Raw genomic sequence first — 23,021 nt, forward strand, 5'->3', positions numbered from 1 at the left:
CATTCTTGATTGCCTGGTACCCCGCGCGAGAGACGCACTCCACACCTGGTGTTCTCGCCCGCAATATGGCCAACCGCGGCGGCATCGCACTCAGCAACGGCGACAATGAACGGCCGTCACACTCTTCCCATGCATCATCGCCGTGGGGAAACAGCATATGGAACTCGACCAATACCTCTTCCTCGCTCGGCTTTGCATTTGGCAACGCGAAGAGAGACAGCTCGCGGCCACGAGGTACATCTGCCGCAGCCACGAATAACATCCAGAACTGACAAGTGCTAGAAAACGGCAACTACGATCTCACCGATGGCAAGACCGGGTCCGGCTCGCTTGTTGCGGACTCGGAAACGGAGTGGAGGCCCAGTCGTCCTACATGGACCGACGCTGGCTCATCAAACAACGTCCACGTGAGGAGCTCTGGAGTGTCGCCAGCACGCAAGCGATCCATTGCCCAGACTCTGCCAACACAGCAGTATAGCGACACCTCGTCGACCTTCTACACCGGCCCACGCAACTCGATAGTTGGCACCGGTCCGGTTTCAAAGCCACCTAAGCCCTTGCTTGACCCCACGTCGACAAACTTCACATCCTCGCGTCAGGTTGAATCACTCAATGCCAGCTTCTCTAATTTTGGCTTCAGTCAACCAGACATCACCCAACGACCCGACACGGCGGTCAACTCATGGCCTGATTCGGCTTCTGTCCACTCTCCCAACGAGGACCGGCGTAGCGTGGCACCGTCTGAGTACTTCGCGCCTTCAAGTGGAGCGCCCTCGCGAAATGGCAGCCTACCGCCGTCCAGACATGGTGCAGAGCCAAACCAGTTCAACTCGATGGATGCATTCTCTCGGCTATCGCAAGCTGCACCTCGACAAGCATCATCGTTCTCCTATGCGAACGGCCGGTCCTTCCAAGAGCGCAGTGGGTCAATCCAGAGCGACTCTTTTCATACCCTGAACCGCATGGCTATGGACCAGGAGCAGGACGCCCGGTTGGCTCACAGGCAGTCATTTAGCACCAACGGACAGAACATGAATTACACCCACAGCGGCTCTGAGCCCCATGTGGCCCGCGACAGTTATCCCGACGTACAACTTCCGACAAGGACTGATGATCCGCGCTACCGGAATGGCACATACACGCCAGACAGCTTTGCTAACGGTCATATAAGCGACCCCACCCTCCAATTCCAGGGTTTCGAGTTCGATAACTCTCGCAATGCGCCCAACGGCTCCGGTGTTCGTCAAAGCCCATACCATTCACAACTCCATACACCACCAGTGTACGATCGGTTGAACCCCTACAGCACAGGCGAGCAGGCTCTCTCTCATCCCAACAATCTGGCACTCTTTCAAAACAAATTGGCCGGCTACCAGATCCAGCAGGAGCGACGCAACTACATACCCCATAGCCAGTTTCAACAGCAACAGTTTCAGCACATTTTGCCAGCTACACAATTGCGTCACCCGTATCAGTATTCGTACGCTGTTCCTAATGGTGTGCCAATGAGCGCCATACCACCTCACATGGCCATGGCTACTATGCAACCTATGATGCCAGTTCAGACGCCACGTGGTCCCCGCGAACAGCAAACTACTGAGGGAACCACAGTCCAGGGGGCTAAGTTGGTAGAATTCAGAAAAGAGAGCAAGACAAGCAAGCGTTGGGAGCTGCCTGACATCTACGATGATGTAGTAGAATTTGCTGGAGATCAACACGGCTCTCGTTTTATTCAGCAAAAACTCGAGACGGCTAATAGCGAGGTCAAAGAGAGAATTTTCAAGGAACTGGAGTCGAACTCTTTGCAGCTAATGCAAGACGTCTTCGGCAACTACGTCATCCAAAAGTTCTTCGAGCATGGCGATCAGACACAAAAGAAGATACTGGCCAGCAAAATGAAGGGCCATGTGTCCGCGCTTGCAAACCAAATGTACGCCTGCCGGGTCGTTCAGAAAGCACTAGAACACGTTCTTGTCGACCAACAAGCTTCCATGGTGAAGGAACTGGAGAAAGATGTCCTGAAGACCGTCAAGGACCAGAACGGCAACCACGTTATTCAAAAGGTCATTGACAGGGTGCCGATGGAGCACATTCAAGTCATCGTGGAGTCTTTCAGAGGACACATTGGAGTTTTGGCAGTCAATTCATATGGCTGCCGCGTCATTCAGCGCTTGTTGGAGAAGGTGCCAGAGCCGCAACGCAGATTCATCATGACAGAACTCCACGCAAGAGGGGCCGATCTCATCACCGACTCATATGGCAATTATGTCACTCAACATGTCATCGAACATGGCCTGCCCGAGGACCGTGCGAAAATCGTCTCTCTGATCACGGCGCAATTTCTCACATTCTCAAAGCATAAGTTCGCGAGCAACGTCGTCGAAAGATGCTTGGTATGTAGCGATGACGAACAGCGTCGTGAGCTAGTCAACGCGTTCATTGCGAAGAATGAGCGTGGTGAGAACAATCTCCTCAATCTCCTCAAGGACGGTTACGGCAACTACGTGATCCAGAAGCTGTTGGAAACACTGAATCGAGACGACTACAACGTCTTCGTTGCTGCACTCAAACCTGAGCTAGAAAAGGCCAAGAAGTTGATTTCTGGCAAGCAAATCGTCTCAGTAAGTTGATCTGCATAGTTGTCGGTCGCACATCACTAACAGCGCATCAGGTTGAGAAGAAGATGTATCGCTATGACCGAGTCGATTCTCCCACCATGCCACGCGACACGAATGAGTCAAACGAGGCACCTCCAACACCAGCTCTTTCGGATTCTGCACAATCACCCCAGACCAGCTCTATCCCAAGCACAAACACGTCCACCGTTGACGACCCTGTACATTCGGCGACTCAATCTTCCCAGAAAGAGACTGCCATTCCGATTAGTGGTGTGAGCATCCACGAGACCACCTCCTAAAATCTTACTCGACACTCGTCGATAATACTGTGTACACCTCCTTATTCATTCACACCCATCTTGCAACCCTTGTAACTGGACCACGGCTATCACATCTCATTCTTGTCACATACATCTTAGGTGGTCTGCCTCATTTCATTTTACTGTCCATATATCATATACTTTCTACATCCCAATTCTACGAACAGGCATTCGGGCGATATGGTGTTTTGCCTTACCCACGCATCAGGGCAGTATGCACAAAAGAAAAAGAATCAAGGAGTCATGGGTCGGCTTGCTTGCTTCCTTGCTTGTTGTTCTTGTTAAAAACATTGCTACATGTATGAAATGGAATGCGCCGATTGATGGAGAATGAGATCTATAGATACACGGAAAGTCAACTTTTTTCTTGGATATCATGTTTCGCTCGCTGATGGCGTAGATCTTTCCTCTCCAGAAATGTGGTGGCTTGGATATAAGAAAAGTATTGCTATCAAGTATAATCTGTTTGCAAATGTTTGAGCCACACTGGAGTGGAGTATTCTCATGACGCGTCCGATGTATCTGGTAACGCGTAATGTAATCGGCACGAAATGATATATAGCTTAAATCTGACGCTTGTCCTATTGATCAGTGACGTTATGGCTGAGGCTATGCTCGTGAGGTAGCCAACTTTAGACTATGGCCCTAGGCATGTCTCTTACATAGGTCTGCTTGGCGAGTACTCCACTTCTTTCGACAAGCACGACATCTGATCAATTCGCTCGCCACACTCGATACTCTGTAATCGGACAGACATAAAGTCACGGCATGAAAATAGCGCTGACTTGATGAAAGTACACGTGACGTTTTATGAAGAGGAAAGAAAGTTGGCCTATTTTGTGAACAAAGGAGACTCATCCCGGTCTATAAGAAGAAGGAGAAGAAGGAGAAAATGAAGAGGAACATCCTTCCATTACACTACACCCCAAGCCAGTGCTTGTCCACAAACCCATACGCCTCCATCATATACACCTCTTCCTCAGACTTCTCGTAATCGAACCCATGCCCCTCACCAACCACAATTTCCAACACCAACCTATCCCCAGCATATGCCGTGGGGTAATTCTCCCTCAGCACCTTCATAAACTGCTTCGTTTCGTCGAGAGGGCAATTACTATCTATATCGCCATGGTATATAAACATAGCAGGAAGGAACGAGGCGTCGATCCTACCAACGCTCTCCATCGCGCGCTCGATGCAGTCTTTATTGGCGAATGGATCAGAGACAATAGACTGTCCAGGTTTGACGCGCTGAAACGACGGCTGCCAGGAGTGTGTAACCGACATCAAAAAGGCTGGAGCCATATTCTCCGGCGCAGAGGAGTTCCCGCGTGTGGGCAGGTACCCCATGGCCTGGAGTTTGTCGCGCTCGTTCAGAATGAGGCGGACTTGCTCGAATACCTCCTCTTTAGTGCGCTCCTCATTCATGTATCCGATCGTGGGTTTGTCGAAGGAGCGCTTGTAATGCGCGAGCATGGGGTAGCGCAGCAGCGCGGCGCAGATGGGTATCTTCGTGCCGGTAACTTTATCGGCGTTGAGGAAGAGGGCTACTACTGCTGCGTTGCCGCCTGCGCTTTCGCCTTCGACGAAGACGCGTTCTGTGTCGAGGGTGACGCCTTTAACAGAGATTTGGTCGAGGAGCCAATGCGTCCATTTCATGCCCTGGTAGCCGGGCTCGAAGCATGTGTTATTTTTGTAAAACCACAAGAAGTCTTGGATGGACTCGACAATGTCGACGTAGTTTGCTTCGGGGCCGAGAGGGTAGTCGGGCGCGATTATGATGGCGCGGTTTGCGCGGGCGTTGTTTATGCTGGTGGCTGAGTACCAGGGGATGTGGTCATTTGCTCCTGTGCACTGCGTAGTATTAGGAGATTGACATTAGTGAATTATGAGTGGTACGATGACTTACAAATCCCCCTCCGTGGAAAAACCACATGATAGGCGCTTTAGTTCCTTCTTGAACGGTGTCCGGGACGTAGATTGTCACATTCAGAGGCAGTCTGTCCCAAACATTGGAGTAAGTGTAGGTTGTCGAATACTTTTTGAAATTTTGATCCGTGAACCAGTCTTTTGAGCGTGTGAATTTGGGGTCGACGTTGTGGTCTCCCTTATAAAACCCGTCTTTGTGGCAGAATCTTGGAACTGGCCATTCCATCAAGTTATAGAGAGCTGCGGCGCAGGTTTCCTTGATCTCTCTAGTTGCTCTGTGTATGTTCTTCATGGTGTTAAGAGGCCAGTAGCACTTTGGCTTCTCAAGAAAGGGCTGGAGCTGTTTTTTAAGACTGTCCATCTCTTCCTTTTGCTCCACAGTCACATATTTGTCTGCCATTGTGAAGTGTCTTTTTGTTTTTGTTTTCTAGGATGATTGTCGTTCAGTCGCTCTCGCGGTGTGCGTCGTGAACAAGCTTTTGGACGTGTTGCAAGGAAGTGCTGTACTTCAACATCAGTTACTCTCATACTCGATCCTTTTATACTTGTCTAAGAAGTATGACTCTGGTATGACTGCAATGTCGTGGTGTTGGCTTTTACATTGTTGAACGGCGCGATGCCCGCGCCTTGTACCACCTCTTAACCAACATCGCTTTTGTATTGCTTCTTCCGCTCAAAATGTGTTGTGGCTAAATTGCTGTGGCCAGGAGCTAGGACTCTGTCCAACATCGCCGAGCTGATGAGTCTTTACACTTTCTGTTGGCTGATTGGGGACCTCGCACGCCTCACACAAGGCGATGCTGGAGAGCGCGAGAACGGGAGGTGCTATCTTGACAAGTGCAATCGCGACGAAGCGAAGATGCTGTCTTGGTCCTACTACTCAATGACCCCAAGCGCACTGTTTGTTCTCGATAGAGGGCGCATTGAGCTGCCAGTCGACGATACACTCGACGCGCAATACAAGTATCATTGTGGCGCCAGACTTGTACACATATGTCTAAAGGTCATAATTCGTATGCCATCGAATCATGGCCCGATATTGAGTTTTGTTGCCATTGTCTGTTCAGTCAGTTGCTCTGCATGCTGAGACTGAGGTTGAGTACAGGTCACCGCTTGGTTCACCATGGCAGCCGTGTCGTAACTATATAACGAATCCCCACCTCTGTTCTCTGACTCTGCATAGTCATCGCACAGATATTGCTGGGCTGCCCTTTTTTGGATGTGGAACGCTCTGTGATGCCGGAAAAGAGACGATAACATCCGCAAGAGAGGAGAATATCTATACCAGACTTAGTGAAGCGAGGTACACTTCCACCGTATTATGGTAGCGGTTAGGGTAGGTTACGGATTTAACTCGGTCGACACATAGCTGATGTAACATGCACGACATTTGTCATTGCAAATACCGGTAGCGTGGAGTGGTATTTCCGACTCCGCACCCGTCCCCGCATCAGCCAATGACATCATACTTGTCCTCTACTAACATGTCGAGGATCTGGACCATGCAAGATCCGCACTTGGAAGCCAGAACAAGTTCTCGAATTGCACACTCATGCTTAGGAAGCGTGGAAATAAAACACAATTTGGCGTTTTTGAGTTTACGGGGTCCATTCGACCGAGGAGAATGGGCAAGTATATATTTCGACGCGCCTTCCTATCTGAAATCGAAAAGACATAATATCTGCCTACCTAACGGTCCGCACTCTGACTTTTCTGTTTAGCAGAAAGACTAGGTTCAATTCAAAAACACCTGCCATCAGCAAACATGAGTGAGAAGATTAATCTCCCCTCTGAGGGCGCGCACGGGGAGAAGAACGGCACGGCAACAGCCACTTGCTACTGCGGCGCCGTGCAAATCGAAGTGCCTACTGAAGGCGAGGGCCTCGTAGACACCTTCATCTGCCACTGCACAGACTGCCGCAAAATCACCGCCAGGTACTTCCCACCCCTGTCAACTTGCTATCACCAACACTGTATTGACTCATATCCCAGCATGTTCGCCTCCAACTTCGTCGTCAAAGACACACATCTCAAGCACACCCGCGGCGAATCCAAGCTCACGCGCTTCCGCCAATCCAACACTATCGCCACCGGCAACGCAATGGAAAACAGTTTCTGCAGCGTCTGCGGCACGCTCATGTATCGCCGCAGCACGGGCTACCCGGGCATGAGCATCCCGCGCATTGGCACGATTGACGACTTTGCCTTGCAGGAGACCAAGTTCAAGCCGCGCGTGGAGACGTTTGAGAAGGATCGATGCAGGTGGTTGAAGCCGGCGGACGTGGAGGAGCATGTTGACGGGGCCTTTTATACGGCGGGCAAGGCGTGGAAGAGCAAGCATGATGGTGTTGGGGAGGAAGCGAAGTAAATTGGAGTTCGACATGGTGGTTATTTGCTACAAAGTGTTGTACTCAGTGGTCATGATGTTAAAACTGATATCGTTTTAATAGTTTGATCATATGGATGATCTTTGTAAAGAAGCTGTGTTCTTCAGCATGTCTACGAGGCTGGAGAGCACTGAGCGAACAACTATCTCAACGTTTCTTTATCCTTTGCTCCTTCTGCATGAAGTCGCTCATGATGAGGAACCCACCTTTGTCAGGTCGGTTGGCAACAGCTGGCTTTGATTAGAGGATGTCGAAAAGTAGGGAAGTGCGGTACTTACTGACTGGCATATGAGGTGTCTAATTTCGGACGATATATTGGCGAAGAGGTTAGACATGCTTAACTCGAGGCGAACAGTTTACGACTCGGGCGCGGCAAGTTGATTTGCGTGCAGTTGAGCAAAGCCGAAAAGGAGAACAGTGCGTGGATGTCCGTTAATGGAAGAGAAGACCTAGAAGTATATTGCAGGTGGACCCGCCATAAGGCAGCCTCATTTCCATCTTCAATTCATTTCCAAGGCAACAGTGTAGTGGTATTCAGTATTTGCTGCGGACATACTGGAGTGAATGGAACCATGCCAGTCATCACACATCATATCTACCTACGAAAGCAGCGCGTCCGATCGCAAGTTACACGTTCCTCGATACATTGTCGAAGAAGGCAGGTCCTCGAACTTCGATATCAATTACACGTTTTAAAAAAAAGAATAAGCACAATTATTGTAAGTTTGTGGTGTGAGGAAGCACGGATGAATGGGGCGAGTCGCGATGAGCACGCGTCAAGATTTAGCGCATTGAAGATTCGCGACTCAGCTAAGGCGCAAGATGGCGTGTGCAGATTTGACCCAACTTTAGCCAACGTATCTCGCGCAAACCATTATCTCCTTTTCTCTCTTGTACGACTCACGGTCGCTCGGTGAGGAATGTGTAAGACCAGCCACACACCAGGACCTGACAAAACGCGCACATCAACGAGACTGATCACTGCAACATACATCACTCAAGAGCAGAGAATAGAGTTTGAATCGTAATCATGCGACATTGAGCTACGTGAAAGTCGTGAAGATGCTCGTCGCATCGAAGTATGTACATGGAAGTGTACCCTTGGCAGCCGCCTAGCTGATCGCCCACAGACCGATACCACCAACAGCAAAGAAACCCCATAGTAAAACAAGAAACAAACGCAACCAATGGTGGTGTGAAAGACGCGCATAGCAGTACGCGTGCGAAAACGAATGACAGTACACAACATCCCGGTAAAGAAATGGAATAACGACCAAAAACTTAGCATGTAAGACGACTAATCAGACCAGCTACCAAGGTTGGTGGTGGAGATGGGTGGTTGGACCTTTGCACCGTACTGGCCAGCAATGTTGCCTGGCGGCGCGTAGTTGCAGACGGTGAACTTGTTCAAAGTGGACTGGACGCCGCCCACCTTCATATTGGTGCCACAGTCGATGGAGACACAGCCGACACCGGTAGTATCCTGCCAGAGCAGCTGGGTCAAGTGGCCAACCTGGTGGAAGACGTTGTCACTGAGACTGGCGAGGCCAAAGTTTCCGTTCATGTACGGGAGCTCGCCCTTATACCAGCTCTCCGTGATGCCAGCGGTGACGTTGAACGCGTTGCCAGAGACAGTGAAGAGGTTTTGGCCATTTCGGACGCCGTCAGGAATGTAATGCGCAAAGTTGCACGTCTCGGCGGCAATACGGGCATTCTGTTCGCAGCTCGTGTCCCATACGAGTGGCGCAGCTCGGTGATTGGCACGGGCAGCGTTGTGGTGGTACAGAATAGCGTTGCGGTAGTCGACGCCTGAAGAAAGAGTTGCCTGCGCAGGGCCGCTCACATGGCTCGGTCCAACCTGCGAAGAAGCAGTGGGTGACGGCAAAGTAGATGAAGAGACAGCCTGGGTTGAAGACCGCACCGCGGGAGATGAAGAAACAGCTCGGCTGGACGATTGTACCGCGACGGATGAGCTCACCCTGGTCGGAGAGCCCACAGCGGTCGCAATGGAGGCGGCGCTAGACGCAGAACTCACACGGACCGACGACGACGCAGCCCTGGATGGCGTGGAGGAGGTCAAGGTCAAGCCGATTGGTGCTGCGGTTCCCGTAGGCTGCTGACCCGGGACAGAAGATGATCGAGCGCGGGTGACCGTGACGAAGACAACGACTGTTTCAATCGCGGTCGCCGTGTGAAGACGGGTGACGAGTGCTCGCTCCTCCAAGTATGGCATAGCAACCACGCTCCCAGCAAGGGCCGAAGCGAGAACAGCAGAGTAGCGCATTGTTGTCGTTGTTGTTGTTGTTGTTGTTGTGAAGAAAGAGCTCGGATGCGGTGTTGGATTTTACTGGATGTTGGAGCTCGATTCACTGGCGATGAAGGACTGTTCAATGGATCAGGACTGGTGTTTGAGATGATGATTGGGATGTCTCCAGAGGCATGTGTGCTTTATAGGCAGATGGCATCTTGCCACGCTCGTGGTGGCGTGTAGATGTGCAAGAAGATGATGACTTACATGACGAAAGCCACGGAACAGCTACCTCGTGGACGGCGACCAGGGCGCAGCTGAGACAAAGGAAGGGTATACTTGACAAAGAAGGCAACGAGTGTGGTCCCGTTCAGTCAAGCTGCTCGAGGGAAGAGCGCGGGCCGAAGGAATGTGGAGTGGGTCGGAGTCGGAGGAGAGTTGAATGGAAGTGAGAGACAGGGCGCCCGCAAAAGAGACGGCTTTTAGACGAGACGCGATTGGACAGGTCCGACTGCTCTTGCCTAGGAAATGACGCACAGGACCACAATTGCAATCTCATTTGCGGGCTGCGATTACTGTAGCGGAAATTCACGGCGGAAGCTTAGCAGGACGAGCACCTCTTCGGCAAGGTGATGGCGTCTATAGGAGTAGTCTCGTAGTCGTCGTTGGGGACAGTAGCACGAGCGTCTTCCCATGTAAGGTCCTGATATCCAGACTTTATAGCACAGACTGCTCGAGCGTGTTACATCTTCACCATCCGGGTCGCTGGAACAGACTGCTCCATCTTTACGAGTACTACGTTCATGCTCGCCCCGGGATGGGTGGGGCACATGCTGACAAGCGAAGCCGTTTGCACTGCAACTCCCCTCAGTGAAGGGAGAAGTCGACGGTGGCATGTTGTTTGCAAACACCAATCAGCCAGCACCTGACGTTGTTGGCGCGCAAGGAATTAGCGGGGGCGCTCGGGCCACACCCGCGCGAAAGAGGGAAGGCGCCGTCAAGCCCTCCTCACGTCCCGTGCGTCCTTCATCTCAGACTGTACCACATTCACGCCTCGATAAAAATGCACTTGAACCGAGACACGGCAAAACAACCGACCGAAGTATCGTCAACGAACACCAGCAAGCACACTCGCTCACCGGACACCACCGTGACGACGTGATGAGAAGATCGACGGCGTTAGGGTCTGTCTCGATGCCCCAATCCGGAGGTCCTTTGTGTCGAGCCTCCTCTATGTACCCTCCAGCATACTAGCGCATTTTTCGCTACCGCATGGCAAGTCTCTGCGGCCTCAATTTACTCGTATCGATAGTTTGGACCAAGTGCCACGCCTGTTACTGCGTGTTACTGCGATGATCGTGGCCTCGCGTCCAGATCTTCAACTCTCGATTCGAGCCTTCTGGTCAAAGCCGGTAGGTACGGAGTGACCGAGTACATCTCCGTGTCATAGTCGTCGTCACCTTAGCCACCTCTAACGGTGTGATGTGCTAGATTGCAGGTAAGTCTCAGCCCTACAACGGTATAGATCAAGCACGCGCTGCATCATCTGCAGTATCGGGCTGATTTAGCAACGTGCTAGTTAGCTTTGTAGTTATCTGGTCCCCATATTATTATCCGCCGACCGGTGGGTACAAGTTGAAATGGCTGCGAAGCCGGACTTTCCTCCTCCTTCGGCTCAACATCGCATCACAAAAAGCACATCTAGACGCTGCAAACAGTAAGAGGCGGCGTTGTCATGGAAGCCGCATTCCTCGCTTAGTCCTGGCCGATTGCTCCCTGTCGGCAAAGGCTCCCTTTCCGGCATCAGCCACGTCGCCTTCCGCCAGCCAGGACATCATGCGTACCAAAGCATGCCTTCGCACGCGACCTTATTGCAACATCGTGTCACGAGAGTGGCAACATCTTCATCGATTTAGCCAGAGTACCGGTTCGCGACTATCAAGCTCAAGGCAAGGATGACAGGTGGATCACTTCTACACTCTTGTCCATACTACACATTCGGGTGCAAGACAATATCACATCAGCATTCGTACTCTGGGTCGTTGAGTGGGGTTGTACAAAGCCTATTCTTGGAGTCTTCCGTGATCCTCTACCGCAAGCAGCATCGCGAAGAGATATTCGGGGCATCATGCAAGATTTTCACACTTCAACAGCGAGGCGAACAGATCGTGCCGACGAACCGATCAGTGGCCGCCAATTTGACGAACACCGTACCTATCACGTCTCGGTTACACAACGTCGGTACAGACTAAGATGTTAGAATTGCTCGCCTTTGTTGGAGAGGTAGTCCCAGGACACGATCATCTCCGTAGACCCATTTTTTTCATATCGGACATCCCGGCGCCAGACATTGGTGAAGTATACTGCCTCGGAGGGCGTCTCCGTCATCATACACACATACGTGATACCAGACAACATGCACTGGAGGCGCATACTCGATTCCGTTGAACAGTCAAACGATCGGCGTGGCCACTATTGAAACCCAGAAAAGTTTTCGAGCCGCATGAGCTACTCTGATCCTGGGTAGCGACTATCGCTCACAGATCCCTAGGGGCTTGCAGTGGGTCATTCGCTTTGATGTGCTCTTATTCATGCTATCATGTTTCACGTACAGTCGTCATTCATCGATATCTGTCCACAGATCCAAAATGAACACTGTTTCATCATAACTGCGGCACCACATCCTCGAGCTCTCCCATACCCATGGTCAAACCATCTTTGCATGCTCCATTCTCACACACCATTACGCCCTCTCGTCCCGCATCCATACTCTTTACAAGCGGATTACGCTGCTTCAACCAATCTCCCAAATCCGTATCAACACGACTAATCGTGCTCAATCCCGCAGGCCTCTCACGATACCGCCTAAGCCACTGCTCAGCCTTCTCCCCTTTGCCCGTGACAACCACATGTCGCATGCCCAGTTTCCCCGCAACCACCGCATCAAGCATACTCGGGAACAAGAATGGATGCTGCATGATTTCCGCCTCAAAAGCACTGACCGTATCTCTTGCTTTCTTCACGTATTCAGCGTCTTCGAGCAGCGCCCCAAGCCGATCTAAATTCCGCGCTGACACGCCGTTTGTGCCTGGTTCAGCGTTGTCCATGCCGTCTTTCAGCCGCATGATAAGATCCGTCTGGTTCTCCGGCGTCGAGAAGAAGCCCAAATGTTGCTTGTCCCAGAACATGCTAAGCTGGGTTTGTTGCAGTTCATCGGCCCATTGCAGGTTTGATGGGTTGAAGGTTGCTTCGTAGAGGTCGATGAGGCCCGAGATCAGGTAGGCGTAGTCGTCGGCGAAGCCGGGGGCGTCGCCTGGACCTTCGCGGTAAACGCGCGTGAGAGTCTTGGAGGTCGGGTTATAGAGTTCTTTTTGGATGAAGTGCGCGGCTTTTTCGGCGGCAGCTAGGTATTGCGAGGAACGTGAAGGATCTTGCGCGGAGATTGCGGCGGCTGTTCTTGCTAATGCGCCGATTGCTAGGCCGTTCCATGACACGACGATTTTGTCGTCGAGGGCAGGCCGTGGACGCTCTTTGTTGCGGTGGTCGAGCAGTTTTTGCCGACCGCTGCGGAGTATGCTCTGTAACTCATCTTCCGATAGTGCGAACTGTTTCGCGACGTCTGTGGGAGTGTTATTGTTGATGGCTAGTACGTTCTGGTTGATGAGCTCGTCGTGCGCATCATGTTCGGGTGCTACATTGCCTTCGTCCCGGACGTTGTAGTATCGTGCCAGAATTTCGGCATCGCGATCACCAAGAATCTCCTGGAACTCTTTCAGTGTCCAGACGTAGAAGGCGCCCTCTCGCTTCTCCTTGTCTGACGGTCTGTATAGTGAGTCTGCATCCTCGGAGGAGAAGAATCCGCCGCTTTCGGCTTGCATGGGCGGAGTTGTCAGATACGTCGCAATGTCGTGGACGGCTTCCAGCATCTCCGGTCTCTTGGTCGCCAGGTAAGCGTCCAGATATACAGGTAGCAATTGCGCCTGGTCGTAGAGCATCTTTTCGAAATGCGGTAGGCTCCAGTCTTTCGTTACTGAGTAGCGCGCGAAACCGTTGCCTATCTGGTCATGTATGCCGCCCTTGTTCATCTTGTCCAGGGTCGCAAGTACCATTTTCTGCGCATTGGAGATGTCTTCGGCTGTGAGAATCTGAGCGGTCTGCTTCGGGTACGTGTTCAGCTTGAGGAGGAAGTGAAGGTTCGAGGGCGTTGGGAACTTTGGTGCGCTTCCAAAACCTGCGTGAGCCTGGTCGTAGCGTCGCTTGAAGTGCTGTGGTCCGTCAGCTTCACCTATAAAATTGCACTGATATCTTTCGACAAACCTCATAAGCGTCATCGAGAAGATCCAAGTCGAGGTGATCATGCTCCGCGCCGTCCTTCCTGCTAATATTTCCGTCCTCTGCAAAGTCTCGAAGCTGGGCTGTGATCTCCTTCGCCGAGTCTAGACATCTTTGTCGCTGGTTCTGCCATACATCCCTGATCTTCTCGAGTATACCAACGAACCCAGGGTGGCCCTCCATAGCCATAGTAGATTCTGGTCCTGGCCAATATGTTCCGCCGAAGATCGGCTCGAGGTCAGGTGTGATGAAAGCGTTCAGCGGCCACCCCCCGCCGCCTGTGGTAGCTTGAACATAGTTCATGTATATGCGGTCAATATCGGGGCGCTCTTCCCGATCGATCTTGATAGGTATGAAGTTCTTGTTCAGGATGTCCGCGACTTCCTGGTTCTCGAACGACTCCCGCTCCATGACGTGACACCAGTGACAAGCCGCGTATCCGATGCTTATGAAGATGAGTCTGTTGGACTTCTTGGCTAACTCCAGTGCTTCTGGGCCCCATTGCTGCCATGCGACAGGATTGTTCATGTGACCGCGCACATACGGGCTCCGCGACTCATTCAGGCGGTTTTTGAGCTGCAGGCCGTCGCCTGAGGTGGCAGGTGCGCCGGAAGAGTGTTGCGCCTCCATTCTGAGTATCGACGTGTGGAACTGGCGCAGTTGCGCTCGAGGTGTAATTCGGGGAGTGGCAGGAGGTTGGAGCGGCACTCGGCGTGTTGGCGCAGTCGCGGTGGGAGGCCGGGTGGAGGAGCAGGGACCTCTGAGTTTAAATCGCACTGGTGGCATACAGCGGGAGAAGTCTTGGGGGAAGATATCGTCGGCGCATTATAATGGCGAATTGCGGCGACCCGTAGGGCCGTAGATAACCAGAGCTCACAGCCTTGCCGAAGCCAATTGCCCCTCCCCCGCCTACGTAATCTCCGCGGCTGTGACTGGCTATCAAGTGCGAACCCTGGATCTTTGTCTGGCTTCAACCATACTCCAGCACTCCCTCGCCAGCCTTGCTACCATATTCTCGGAATCTTAATAGACGATGGCAACCCCGCGCCAGGACGACAGAAGAGGGTTGAGAGGGAAATTACATGAATGTGATGTCATGTATGCAGCTGTTGTCAGATGCAGTCGCAGATCGTATGCGATGGAATATCAAAGTGGATTACCTCAGCCTCCCTCCCAAACTTTTCGGGCCTTCTATTTCGATGGTAATAGATCGAAACCTTGGAAGGCTTCATTCCACGGTGTGTACGACATGCAGATAGTGGCCGATGAATGCATACACTAAATTTAGTTGGCCTTGGATCTCCAAGTATGTCTGCAGCATGCAGGTGAGATTTTGCGCTTTGGAGAAACTGAGAACATGATCAGCGCAGCTTGTCGCTCACATGCAAGCATCAACTTCAGTCGCCCGAGTAGGCTAGCGTGGCCTGCAGCTACTTCGACCACAATCCAAGGACCACATGCATGCACGACACAACAATCCCATGAAGACGTGCTTACTCGACATACCACCGGGGTTACTGTGCGAGGTGCTTGTCCATGCTGTTACTGTTCGTGGTCTCAAACGTGGCCTAAGGCTGCGGCTAGTAAACCGTAAGTCAGCTATTCTGTCATTCGTTCTGCCTCTACGAATTGCATAATAAATTGACATGCACTCCGGGCTGCTCGTAGAGAGGGTCATCAAAGCGCTACAAGGCTCAGACTTACTGTAAAATCACCGAGCTGTGGGATTCACGCGTGGATCTTGTTTGAGAATTTGGTCGGTTTGAGGTCCTGAGAATGCTAGTCGATGACAAGGAGCTACTGAGGAGAGATACCAGAAGTCTTGTCCTTCAGCCCGCTATCCGAAACGGACAATTCGATCTGATCAAATGCGTGCTCGTTCCGGTATGAGGACCGAATGACTTCATTATCAGTCTAGCAAAATGGAGGGACTGTCATCAGGCTGGACGTGAATACTTGGGAAGCAAACGTTGCATCAAGAAGAACCTCGTGGAAGGCATGCTGCATGGCTCTTCAGCCGGTTTTCTGTCTCAACTCTTGACTTTCGTTCGGCCCTTCGCTACACCGTCGTATGCTGTCGATGTAAGCATGCCTGATACCAGTCATCTTCTAAAAGACATCGAAAATAGCACTCCAAAACGAGAGGACGTGGCAAGATGGCTGCTGGACTTCGGCGCAAAGACACAACGAAAGCTTCTACAGGGAGTGACCAAGCCCTCTCCAGATCGACCAAGGTCGGACCTACAACTGGACTACTCGAACGCAAACCTGCTATTCACTACCCTTCAGAAAGCAGCGGAGAGCGGTACCCAAAAGATCATTTGTTTGCTTCTCGAACGTGGAGCTGACCCAGTATCTGCGTAATGAGTCGACTTTCGAGTGTAGTGTCAAAATCGGCTACTTGAGTACTCGCATGCTAGAGAAATACGGAGCGCGCGTCCCTCGAGACCACAAGTTTACAAATTTACTGAGGCATACATTCAACGTTAAGAGTTAGGAGCTTTATACATTCTTGCTTGCACGAGGAGGGCCCGCGGTATCGAAAATAGGACGACTTCCTCATGTCATCGGGGATGTAGATACTTCCAGCAAGGAAAACCAGTGTGAGGTGACATCCTAGTCAAACGTGAAGTCATTTGCGTCGGATACTCGATAAGCTTCACGATCCACCAGGCCCAAACAGCATTCACCTCGCCACAGTGTCAAACCTACATGTCAAACCTCATCATTTCAATCCCTATAGCAACACCGATGACTCTGGCACCTTGATCCCTTGGCTCGGTCTAAGAAACTCACATGTCACAAAACCTCATCCTACGATGTGGCCTACAGGGAAGACTTTTCTTACAGGACGCACATGCAATGCCACGAACCATTGATCCTTCTTACTCCAAACGCAGGGTGCGGAGAAATAGACTCTTACCTTCCACAAATCGCCTTTGTTCCGATGCAATGACTCGGCGTAAGATGTGGCTTTCGCTCCGTCCCGTTCAACGGTGTTCCCAGTTCCCGAATCTCTCGCTTACTCCAGACCCAGACGTCGTGGCCAACTAGCGAAGCGGCTCTCAACCTCAAACGTATTGTGCGGAGAATGAATCTTCCATGTGACCTTGATATTTACACACCATCTCGTCCGCCCGGAAGTAGTCGGGATCTTGGTTCAGCAGAGTTGACGCTTACCGTCATTCGCCATACGATTGGAGAGAAACCTCTCATTTCAAAACATACGATGCGGAGAGAAATCCACAATCTTCTCCGCGCGCTTTTATCGCTTTTCCACAAATCGTCTCTCCTCCGTGTCCATGATCACGCAACTTCAGATCTAGCCCCCCCTCGCTCCGTCCCGCTCAACACGATCCTGGATCCTTTCAAGTCAGCTTCGCTTACACACAAACGACATGAGATGAATGCTCTCGCTTACCAAAGAAATGACTGACAAGTTCGCAATTGCTTACCCCTGTCCCCGCCTAACCACTTAGCCCACTTTCTCTCATCTCCACATGGATCAAGACCCTGAACTTGAAAATCCTACAAGAAAAAAAAAAGCACGCATGTAGACAAGCGAACTAGATCTTCCCTACCAAAAAGCAACGCTCATGATCTCCTTTACCCGCGAAAAAAAAAAATGCAGACTACAAAAACCAACACCAAACCATGTCATATTACCCGTAGCAAAAAATCTCCGAAAAAAACAACACGACCCTGACTACTGCGGAAACATCTGACTCATCCTCTCTCCCTCGCATCAACTTCCCTCCCACCGCTCGCTGGTCAAGCAAATTTCAAGCCCCGTCCGTGTACGCGGCTGTTTCACCAAAACCCCGCCCAGCCCGGCGCGGTCCAAGCGTTTGGCTACTGTGCAGTCTGGTCCCGCAACGGATTCGTTTCATACCAAGTGACATCCAGCACAGCTGGGCAAAACATCACACGGCTTGCTTAAACCTGGGCGATGATCTCTGCCCGGGCTGGGCTAGCACGTCCGGAGGCAGCAGACGCATGAACAGGAGAAAATTGTGAGATGCAGAGACCCGCGCTTGGCGATGAACTGCTCAGGTGGTGGGCAAAGTCCGAGAGGATTTTTTTGCGCCCGAGAGGTGTGGGAAGTTGGGGGTGGGTGTGAGGAACACGCAGAGGGACGAGTCATGTCAAACGATGGCGTTTCAGATGCGGATGACAGATCGACGGGATGTGCACTGAAGATGCCGAGATCAGCACTCCGTCCTACGAACTCAAGATTGAGATATTCACTGCTGTTGCTCACTCAATCAAAATGCGTGGGACAGGAATTGTAAATGTGACGTATTAAGTTTCTTTGCTCCTTGTGCGACGTGTTTGGCTGCAGTTCACCGTCCTTCCGCTGGGGCGGAGTCTTTGCGAAACACACCGGTGTATAACGTTGATCTGCGAAAAAGTAGATTTGCCGGATTGTTCCCAATCCCGAGGAAACTGTGCCTCATACGCTGCGCCCCACCACCCAAGCCTCCCCTCCGCCCCTCCAAGAAAACCACACACACGAGGTATCTTCCACTGCCGACAGATCGAATGATGCCCAATAGATTGCCCGGCCCGGCCTCCGAATAAAACAAATGTCAAGTGATGTGGCTGTGACATTTTTACCAAAAAAAGTATGTTGGTCTTCATGAGACAAATAATGTTTCATTCGACCATGTTTCCCCAAACGAGAATCCAAACGACGTGGCAACATCAGATAGCATCCTTTCCGGCCCATCCCTAGGTGAAATCCCTATCGTCACTCCGACGAATAAACAATAGAAAAAGGTTGAAAAAATTGACATAGTGAAGAGTTGTGGTATGTGCGTTGACACATAAAGGTTTCCGTGCCCATATTAGACAAACAGCTGGCGCTTTTACAGAAGCAAAGATACGGTTATGAAAATAGGCGTACGCGAGCCGAGCTCGAAAATAGTTGCAACAATGGGTAAAAATAGGTGGCTCCGCGGGGAAATGGTCGCCGGCTAAGATGGGGGAATAGAATATATCAAGCGAAGGTGTTTGTCGCGGTGGCCAGATGCCTTACTCCAGATTACGCCGTAGATGGAACAATATCAAGTCGCCTCCAGGTGGTGTTTCGAACTTGCCGAGGCCGGTATTACGAGTGGAAAAGGTCCCAAGCTCTTGCACAGAGTCCGATAAACTCTTCCTTCTTCTTCAGTTGCGTGTCGGGTGAATCACGGCCGGCTCCAAAGGGTCCGAGGCGGGCCTGTTGACGGCCGAGCGGCGGTGTGCCGTTGTCCTGTTCGTACTCGTCACGGCCACGTCTCCTTGTGCTACCGCTGCGGTGCAGGTCGGCGTGCGGTGGGTATGCTGATGAGCCGGCCTTGTTGGGCATGGGTGAAGGTGGAGTTGGGGGCTGGTGGCCGCCGTAATGTACTAGGCGGGGAAGGAGGTCTTCCCGACCGCCGGAGAGCGAAGCCACGGCCTCCTCGGCCGACTTGTACTCGCGGGGCCGTGACGTGGGAGGCGCAGGCTGTTGGTATTGGGGCGGAAAGCCTGGCGAGGGCATTGGGGGCTGAACATTGGAGTGGGAAGAGTGGCCCGGGCTGCTGTTATGGTAGGGGTGCCGCGCCGTCTGGAGGGGCTCTGGGAATACGTCTGAGATGGGGGGTAGACGGTTGCTGGTTTGCTGCGCAGGGACGTGGTGGATATGTGATGTTTGCGACAGGTTCGAGGGGCCGTTGGCGAGCTGTCTTGAGGGAGGTGCATTGCCGCGGAGGCCAGTGAAGGTCTGGTTGATGGGAGCAGACTGGATCACCCTGTCGTGTGCAAACTGCTGTGCCTGGGGAGGAGCGATGGACAGACCTGGGGGTGGTCCCTTCCTCCGTGATGTCTGAGGAGTCTTGATGGGTCGGCCAAAGGCACCAGTGGTGTCGCCCTGTCGTGGGGTGGGCTGATCGTCCTCTGGTCCCTTGCCGCCGTGCTTCTGGCGAGCCTCGATGATCTGTCTCTGGCGCTCTCTTACGTCCAGACTGCGCTGGAGCTGCTCGCGCATGGTGGGATCCTGGGTGTGGAAGCCCGGGGACAGGCAGGCAAGCCCCATGTCCAAGAGGTTCGCACTGCCCTGAGCGGCGGGCCGTGCGGTGAGGGCGCCCGAGGTGTGGACAATGTTGTTGTTGGAGAGGTTGAGGCGCTGGGGCCGGTGCCGCGTGGTGGTGGGCATGTCGGGCGAGTTGGGTTCCTTCTTCACGACAATCTTGGGTGCTGGGCCACGAGACCTGCTTGACGAGGGACGGTTAGACATGTGTGACATGATGTCTCTGCGGGGAGGGGACATGGAGGTGGAGGTGGGAGAGCCAGCGCTGGGCGGGCGGGCGGAGGCAGAGGAAGAAGAACGAGTAGATAGACTAAAAGACGTACGAAAGAGGTGAGCGCTTGCCATCCCCTCTGAATGCGGGTGTATCACTACTGGTGTCGGTAGGTGAAGCATCGTGTGGCAGTCTAGAGGCTCTGGAGTTGGGCGTCACTTGGTGGGGAGAAGAAGTCGAGGGCGCAATGGCGGCATATGTTCTTGAAGAACCGACGCCCTCGGGCGTGGGCGGTGGTGCGGCATGGGCGGCAGGGATGGAGGGATTGGCGACAGCGGTGGTCATGGTCGCTGGGTGACTGCGGCAGGGCAGCTTGGGGACAGAGGGGCAGAGCAGATTGTAGGAGTGTCGCAGGGCTGGAGGGAGCAAGTCCGCAAACGCTAGACGTCAAAGAATAGCCTCAGCTAACAGCAGATCAGAGGCTGGTGCAACAGGGGGTGCGGCGGAGACAGGGTTGGCGGCGGGCCTGTAACTGGGCGAGCAATGGAGAGCAGCAACAGCAGCAATTAAGCGTGTGCGGCGGTATTAAGAGCAGAGGAAAGAGAGAGTTTCCGGGTAGGCGACTGGCGGGCGGCGCGGAGGTGTGGTTAGATATTTCTCACTGCTGCTGCGACTCAACCAGCGTCCTAGTCGTTGGCACTACTGGCATGCCGCATGCATGCCACTCGCAGCGAGCAGCCAGACGCCAGACGCCAGGCAGGGATGGCCTGCAGCCTGTGTAGCGCGTGTTGGGGAGGGCGACAAGGTCAGCGCCACATCGAGTCGGCCTGTTTCAGCGCGCCCGGCGGCCACAGACGAGGTGGCCATCGCGCAGCATCAGAAACTCTCGCGCCGTAGCTGCGCGCTGGCGAGAAACCGCGCTCGAACGGCGTGGAGCGCCACGCCAGTCTGGACTGCAGTTGGGTGGTTGCTGACCACCGGCGCCGCCCTTCACTGCTGCTGAGCTGGTGGACGCCTCGCTGCAGCATCCAATACTGCGCGCCCAGCCAACCAGAGCCTCGCCGCCCAGGGTCTGCTAGACGACGTTTCCAGTGTTTCATCGGGTTTGAGCGCGCCCGAAGAGGCAAGCGCAAGGGTTCCTTCCTCTGCGAGGGCGAGCATCCACTACCACTTATTGGCCAGCCCGCCTGGGACGCCCTCCATGTGCATTATCTGGCAGTGAAGAGTTTGCGGCATTGGCGTTGCTGTCTCCAACAAACTCTGCCCTGCTTCAACTCTCCGCCTCCAATGGCCTTTGCCCTGCTCATCTTCCCTCCGCTCGGTCGTCGCTGCCGCATTCGTCGCAACCTTCACCCGCTGGGGGGGAGCCTAGTCACATGGTAGCGCGTCCTCTGACTCTCCAGGGCTCGCGCTGCGAACAGGCGCAGGCATCCTCGCGTGGCCTGCGATTGACAGCCCGCCCTCGAGTCAGCATCCTATAAAGGACTGCACCGCACCCCGTCGCGTGACAACAACAACTTTGCCCTGAAACTATGTCCATCTCCGTTGCCACAGGACAATCTCTCCCCGTACCATAAACACAAACAGGACATCCTCCAATCTTGCCGTGTGCGAGATCTTCAGTCACAGTATCGCTACGTTTCAGCGGCGTCCACACTGCATATCCTCCCCTTTGATCCTCATTTCCTTCAAATGCCCTCCCTCATGCGCTTCCCGCTCATGCATGGAAACATTTGGCCCTGCTCGAGCACTGCGAGACCCTGCATCTTAAGGTAAAGGACTAAACATTTCCCACGCGACTGCACCCAGGCATTCGCGAACACGAGAAAGCACGCACCTTTCTGCGATATATATACACATGTCCTTAGTCCGACCGACTCCCGTCTCCAATTCTCCCACTACCCCCGTCTATATCACGACGATCAGGTACAGTCCGTCCCTCGCTCGCCACCCAGATCTAGGCAAATTGCACATATACACCAGCATCCCGAAAGCGGCAGTCTGCACCATGCCCTTTTCCAACACGGAACATGTGGGGTCGCTGCTGTTCAACATGCATCCAACCGAGCGCCTGGGATCCCAACCCACCCGCACTAAGCAAGCGATCGGCGCGACTGTATCTATTTTCAGCCAGAGCGCCTGCCTGATTCTGACAGTCCTCGCCCACTGGGAAGAGCCCTGTCCTGGCTCACCCTGTGTGCTGGGAGGGGTCTGGACGATGCATGCAGGCTTGGCAGAGGATTCGACGAGAGCGCAATTGCGAGATTTGGAGGCACTATAGATGAGGCGACCACGTGCGGGATGAAAATTGTAGTTGACGTGCTAGGCACTATTCTCGCGGCAGGTAAGATGTAATTTTCTGGTCACGTTGAGCCTACATGAGCACATTGTCTTCTACTCGAAGCAACCGCGCTAGAATAGCGGATAAATGGATGTATGTCAGAAAGCCTAGTAGGGGTTCTGCACTGCTACTCAAATACACTACACACAATACGCTGGCGCTGCATGTAGTGCAGTTGCGCATTCAACTTCGAACTATTCCATCTGCTGTGCGACATACCCAGTACTCCTTTGGGTCGTGTACTACGTTCCCGAAGCATCATGTCGAACCCCTTTCAGGCGTCGTACCAATAAGTTCTCTTTGAGAGTATTGTGGTACAAAGTGTGGGACGTGACACATGCAAGTCGAAGGACCGAGGTGTAGATTATGCCTCTCACTGATATCTCCATCTCTCCATTTCTGAAGACAACGGATGAAGTTGTGCAAAGTCTGCATTGCAAGATCCAACTCCTGTATCTTCACTATGTATAGCCCACCCCTACCACCATCAAGATGCCAAAAGCCGCCCACCCCCCAAGTCACGCTGAAGGTCGCACAATCATCCCTCACCCCTCTTACAGGCATTCGGAACTTTTCCTTCAAC

General features: G+C 52.8%; 9 protein-coding genes across 9 annotated transcripts; 3 read left to right on the plus strand and 6 right to left on the minus strand.

Annotated features, from left to right (window-relative positions):
• Positions 1 to 65: 65 nt before the first annotated feature.
• SNOG_01515 (hypothetical protein) lies at positions 66 to 2,917 on the plus strand (the record flags this gene model as incomplete). Its single annotated transcript, XM_001792101.1, has 3 exons — positions 66 to 234; positions 283 to 2,621; positions 2,672 to 2,917. The coding sequence occupies 3 exons, from the start codon at positions 66 to 68 to the stop codon at positions 2,915 to 2,917; spliced, it is 2,754 nt and encodes a 917-aa protein (XP_001792153.1).
• A 939-nt stretch (positions 2,918 to 3,856) lies between these two features.
• Positions 3,857 to 5,267, minus strand: SNOG_01516 (hypothetical protein; the record flags this gene model as incomplete). The annotated part of the gene is made up of 2 exons (XM_001792102.1): positions 3,857 to 4,785; positions 4,838 to 5,267. 2 exons carry the CDS (start codon positions 5,265 to 5,267, stop codon positions 3,857 to 3,859), a joined length of 1,359 nt encoding a protein of 452 aa, XP_001792154.1.
• Positions 5,268 to 6,632: 1,365 nt separating this feature from the next.
• SNOG_01517 (hypothetical protein) lies at positions 6,633 to 7,235 on the plus strand (the record flags this gene model as incomplete). The annotated part of the gene is made up of 1 exon (XM_001792103.1): positions 6,633 to 7,235. One exon carries the CDS (start codon positions 6,633 to 6,635, stop codon positions 7,233 to 7,235), a length of 603 nt encoding a protein of 200 aa, XP_001792155.1.
• A 207-nt stretch (positions 7,236 to 7,442) lies between these two features.
• SNOG_01518 (hypothetical protein) lies at positions 7,443 to 7,589 on the minus strand (the record flags this gene model as incomplete). Its single annotated transcript, XM_001792104.1, has 2 exons — positions 7,443 to 7,484; positions 7,533 to 7,589. The coding sequence occupies 2 exons, from the start codon at positions 7,587 to 7,589 to the stop codon at positions 7,443 to 7,445; spliced, it is 99 nt and encodes a 32-aa protein (XP_001792156.1).
• Positions 7,590 to 8,551: 962 nt separating this feature from the next.
• SNOG_01519 (hypothetical protein) lies at positions 8,552 to 9,538 on the minus strand (the record flags this gene model as incomplete). The annotated part of the gene is made up of 1 exon (XM_001792105.1): positions 8,552 to 9,538. The coding sequence occupies one exon, from the start codon at positions 9,536 to 9,538 to the stop codon at positions 8,552 to 8,554; it is 987 nt and encodes a 328-aa protein (XP_001792157.1).
• Positions 9,539 to 10,103: 565 nt separating this feature from the next.
• SNOG_01520 (hypothetical protein) lies at positions 10,104 to 10,398 on the minus strand (the record flags this gene model as incomplete). Its single annotated transcript, XM_001792106.1, has 2 exons — positions 10,104 to 10,189; positions 10,233 to 10,398. 2 exons carry the CDS (start codon positions 10,396 to 10,398, stop codon positions 10,104 to 10,106), a joined length of 252 nt encoding a protein of 83 aa, XP_001792158.1.
• A 1,767-nt stretch (positions 10,399 to 12,165) lies between these two features.
• Positions 12,166 to 14,464, minus strand: SNOG_01521 (hypothetical protein; the record flags this gene model as incomplete). The annotated part of the gene is made up of 2 exons (XM_001792107.1): positions 12,166 to 13,787; positions 13,816 to 14,464. The coding sequence occupies 2 exons, from the start codon at positions 14,462 to 14,464 to the stop codon at positions 12,166 to 12,168; spliced, it is 2,271 nt and encodes a 756-aa protein (XP_001792159.1).
• Positions 14,465 to 15,610: 1,146 nt separating this feature from the next.
• SNOG_01522 (hypothetical protein) lies at positions 15,611 to 16,198 on the plus strand (the record flags this gene model as incomplete). Its single annotated transcript, XM_001792108.1, has 2 exons — positions 15,611 to 15,718; positions 15,776 to 16,198. The coding sequence occupies 2 exons, from the start codon at positions 15,611 to 15,613 to the stop codon at positions 16,196 to 16,198; spliced, it is 531 nt and encodes a 176-aa protein (XP_001792160.1).
• A 2,746-nt stretch (positions 16,199 to 18,944) lies between these two features.
• On the minus strand, positions 18,945 to 20,126 carry SNOG_01523 (hypothetical protein; the record flags this gene model as incomplete). The annotated part of the gene is made up of 1 exon (XM_001792109.1): positions 18,945 to 20,126. One exon carries the CDS (start codon positions 20,124 to 20,126, stop codon positions 18,945 to 18,947), a length of 1,182 nt encoding a protein of 393 aa, XP_001792161.1.
• Positions 20,127 to 23,021: the final 2,895 nt, after the last annotated feature.

This window comes from Parastagonospora nodorum (genome assembly GCF_000146915.1).
Source record: "Parastagonospora nodorum SN15 chromosome Unknown scaffold_2, whole genome shotgun sequence".
Taxonomy (NCBI): domain Eukaryota; kingdom Fungi; phylum Ascomycota; class Dothideomycetes; order Pleosporales; family Phaeosphaeriaceae; genus Parastagonospora; species Parastagonospora nodorum.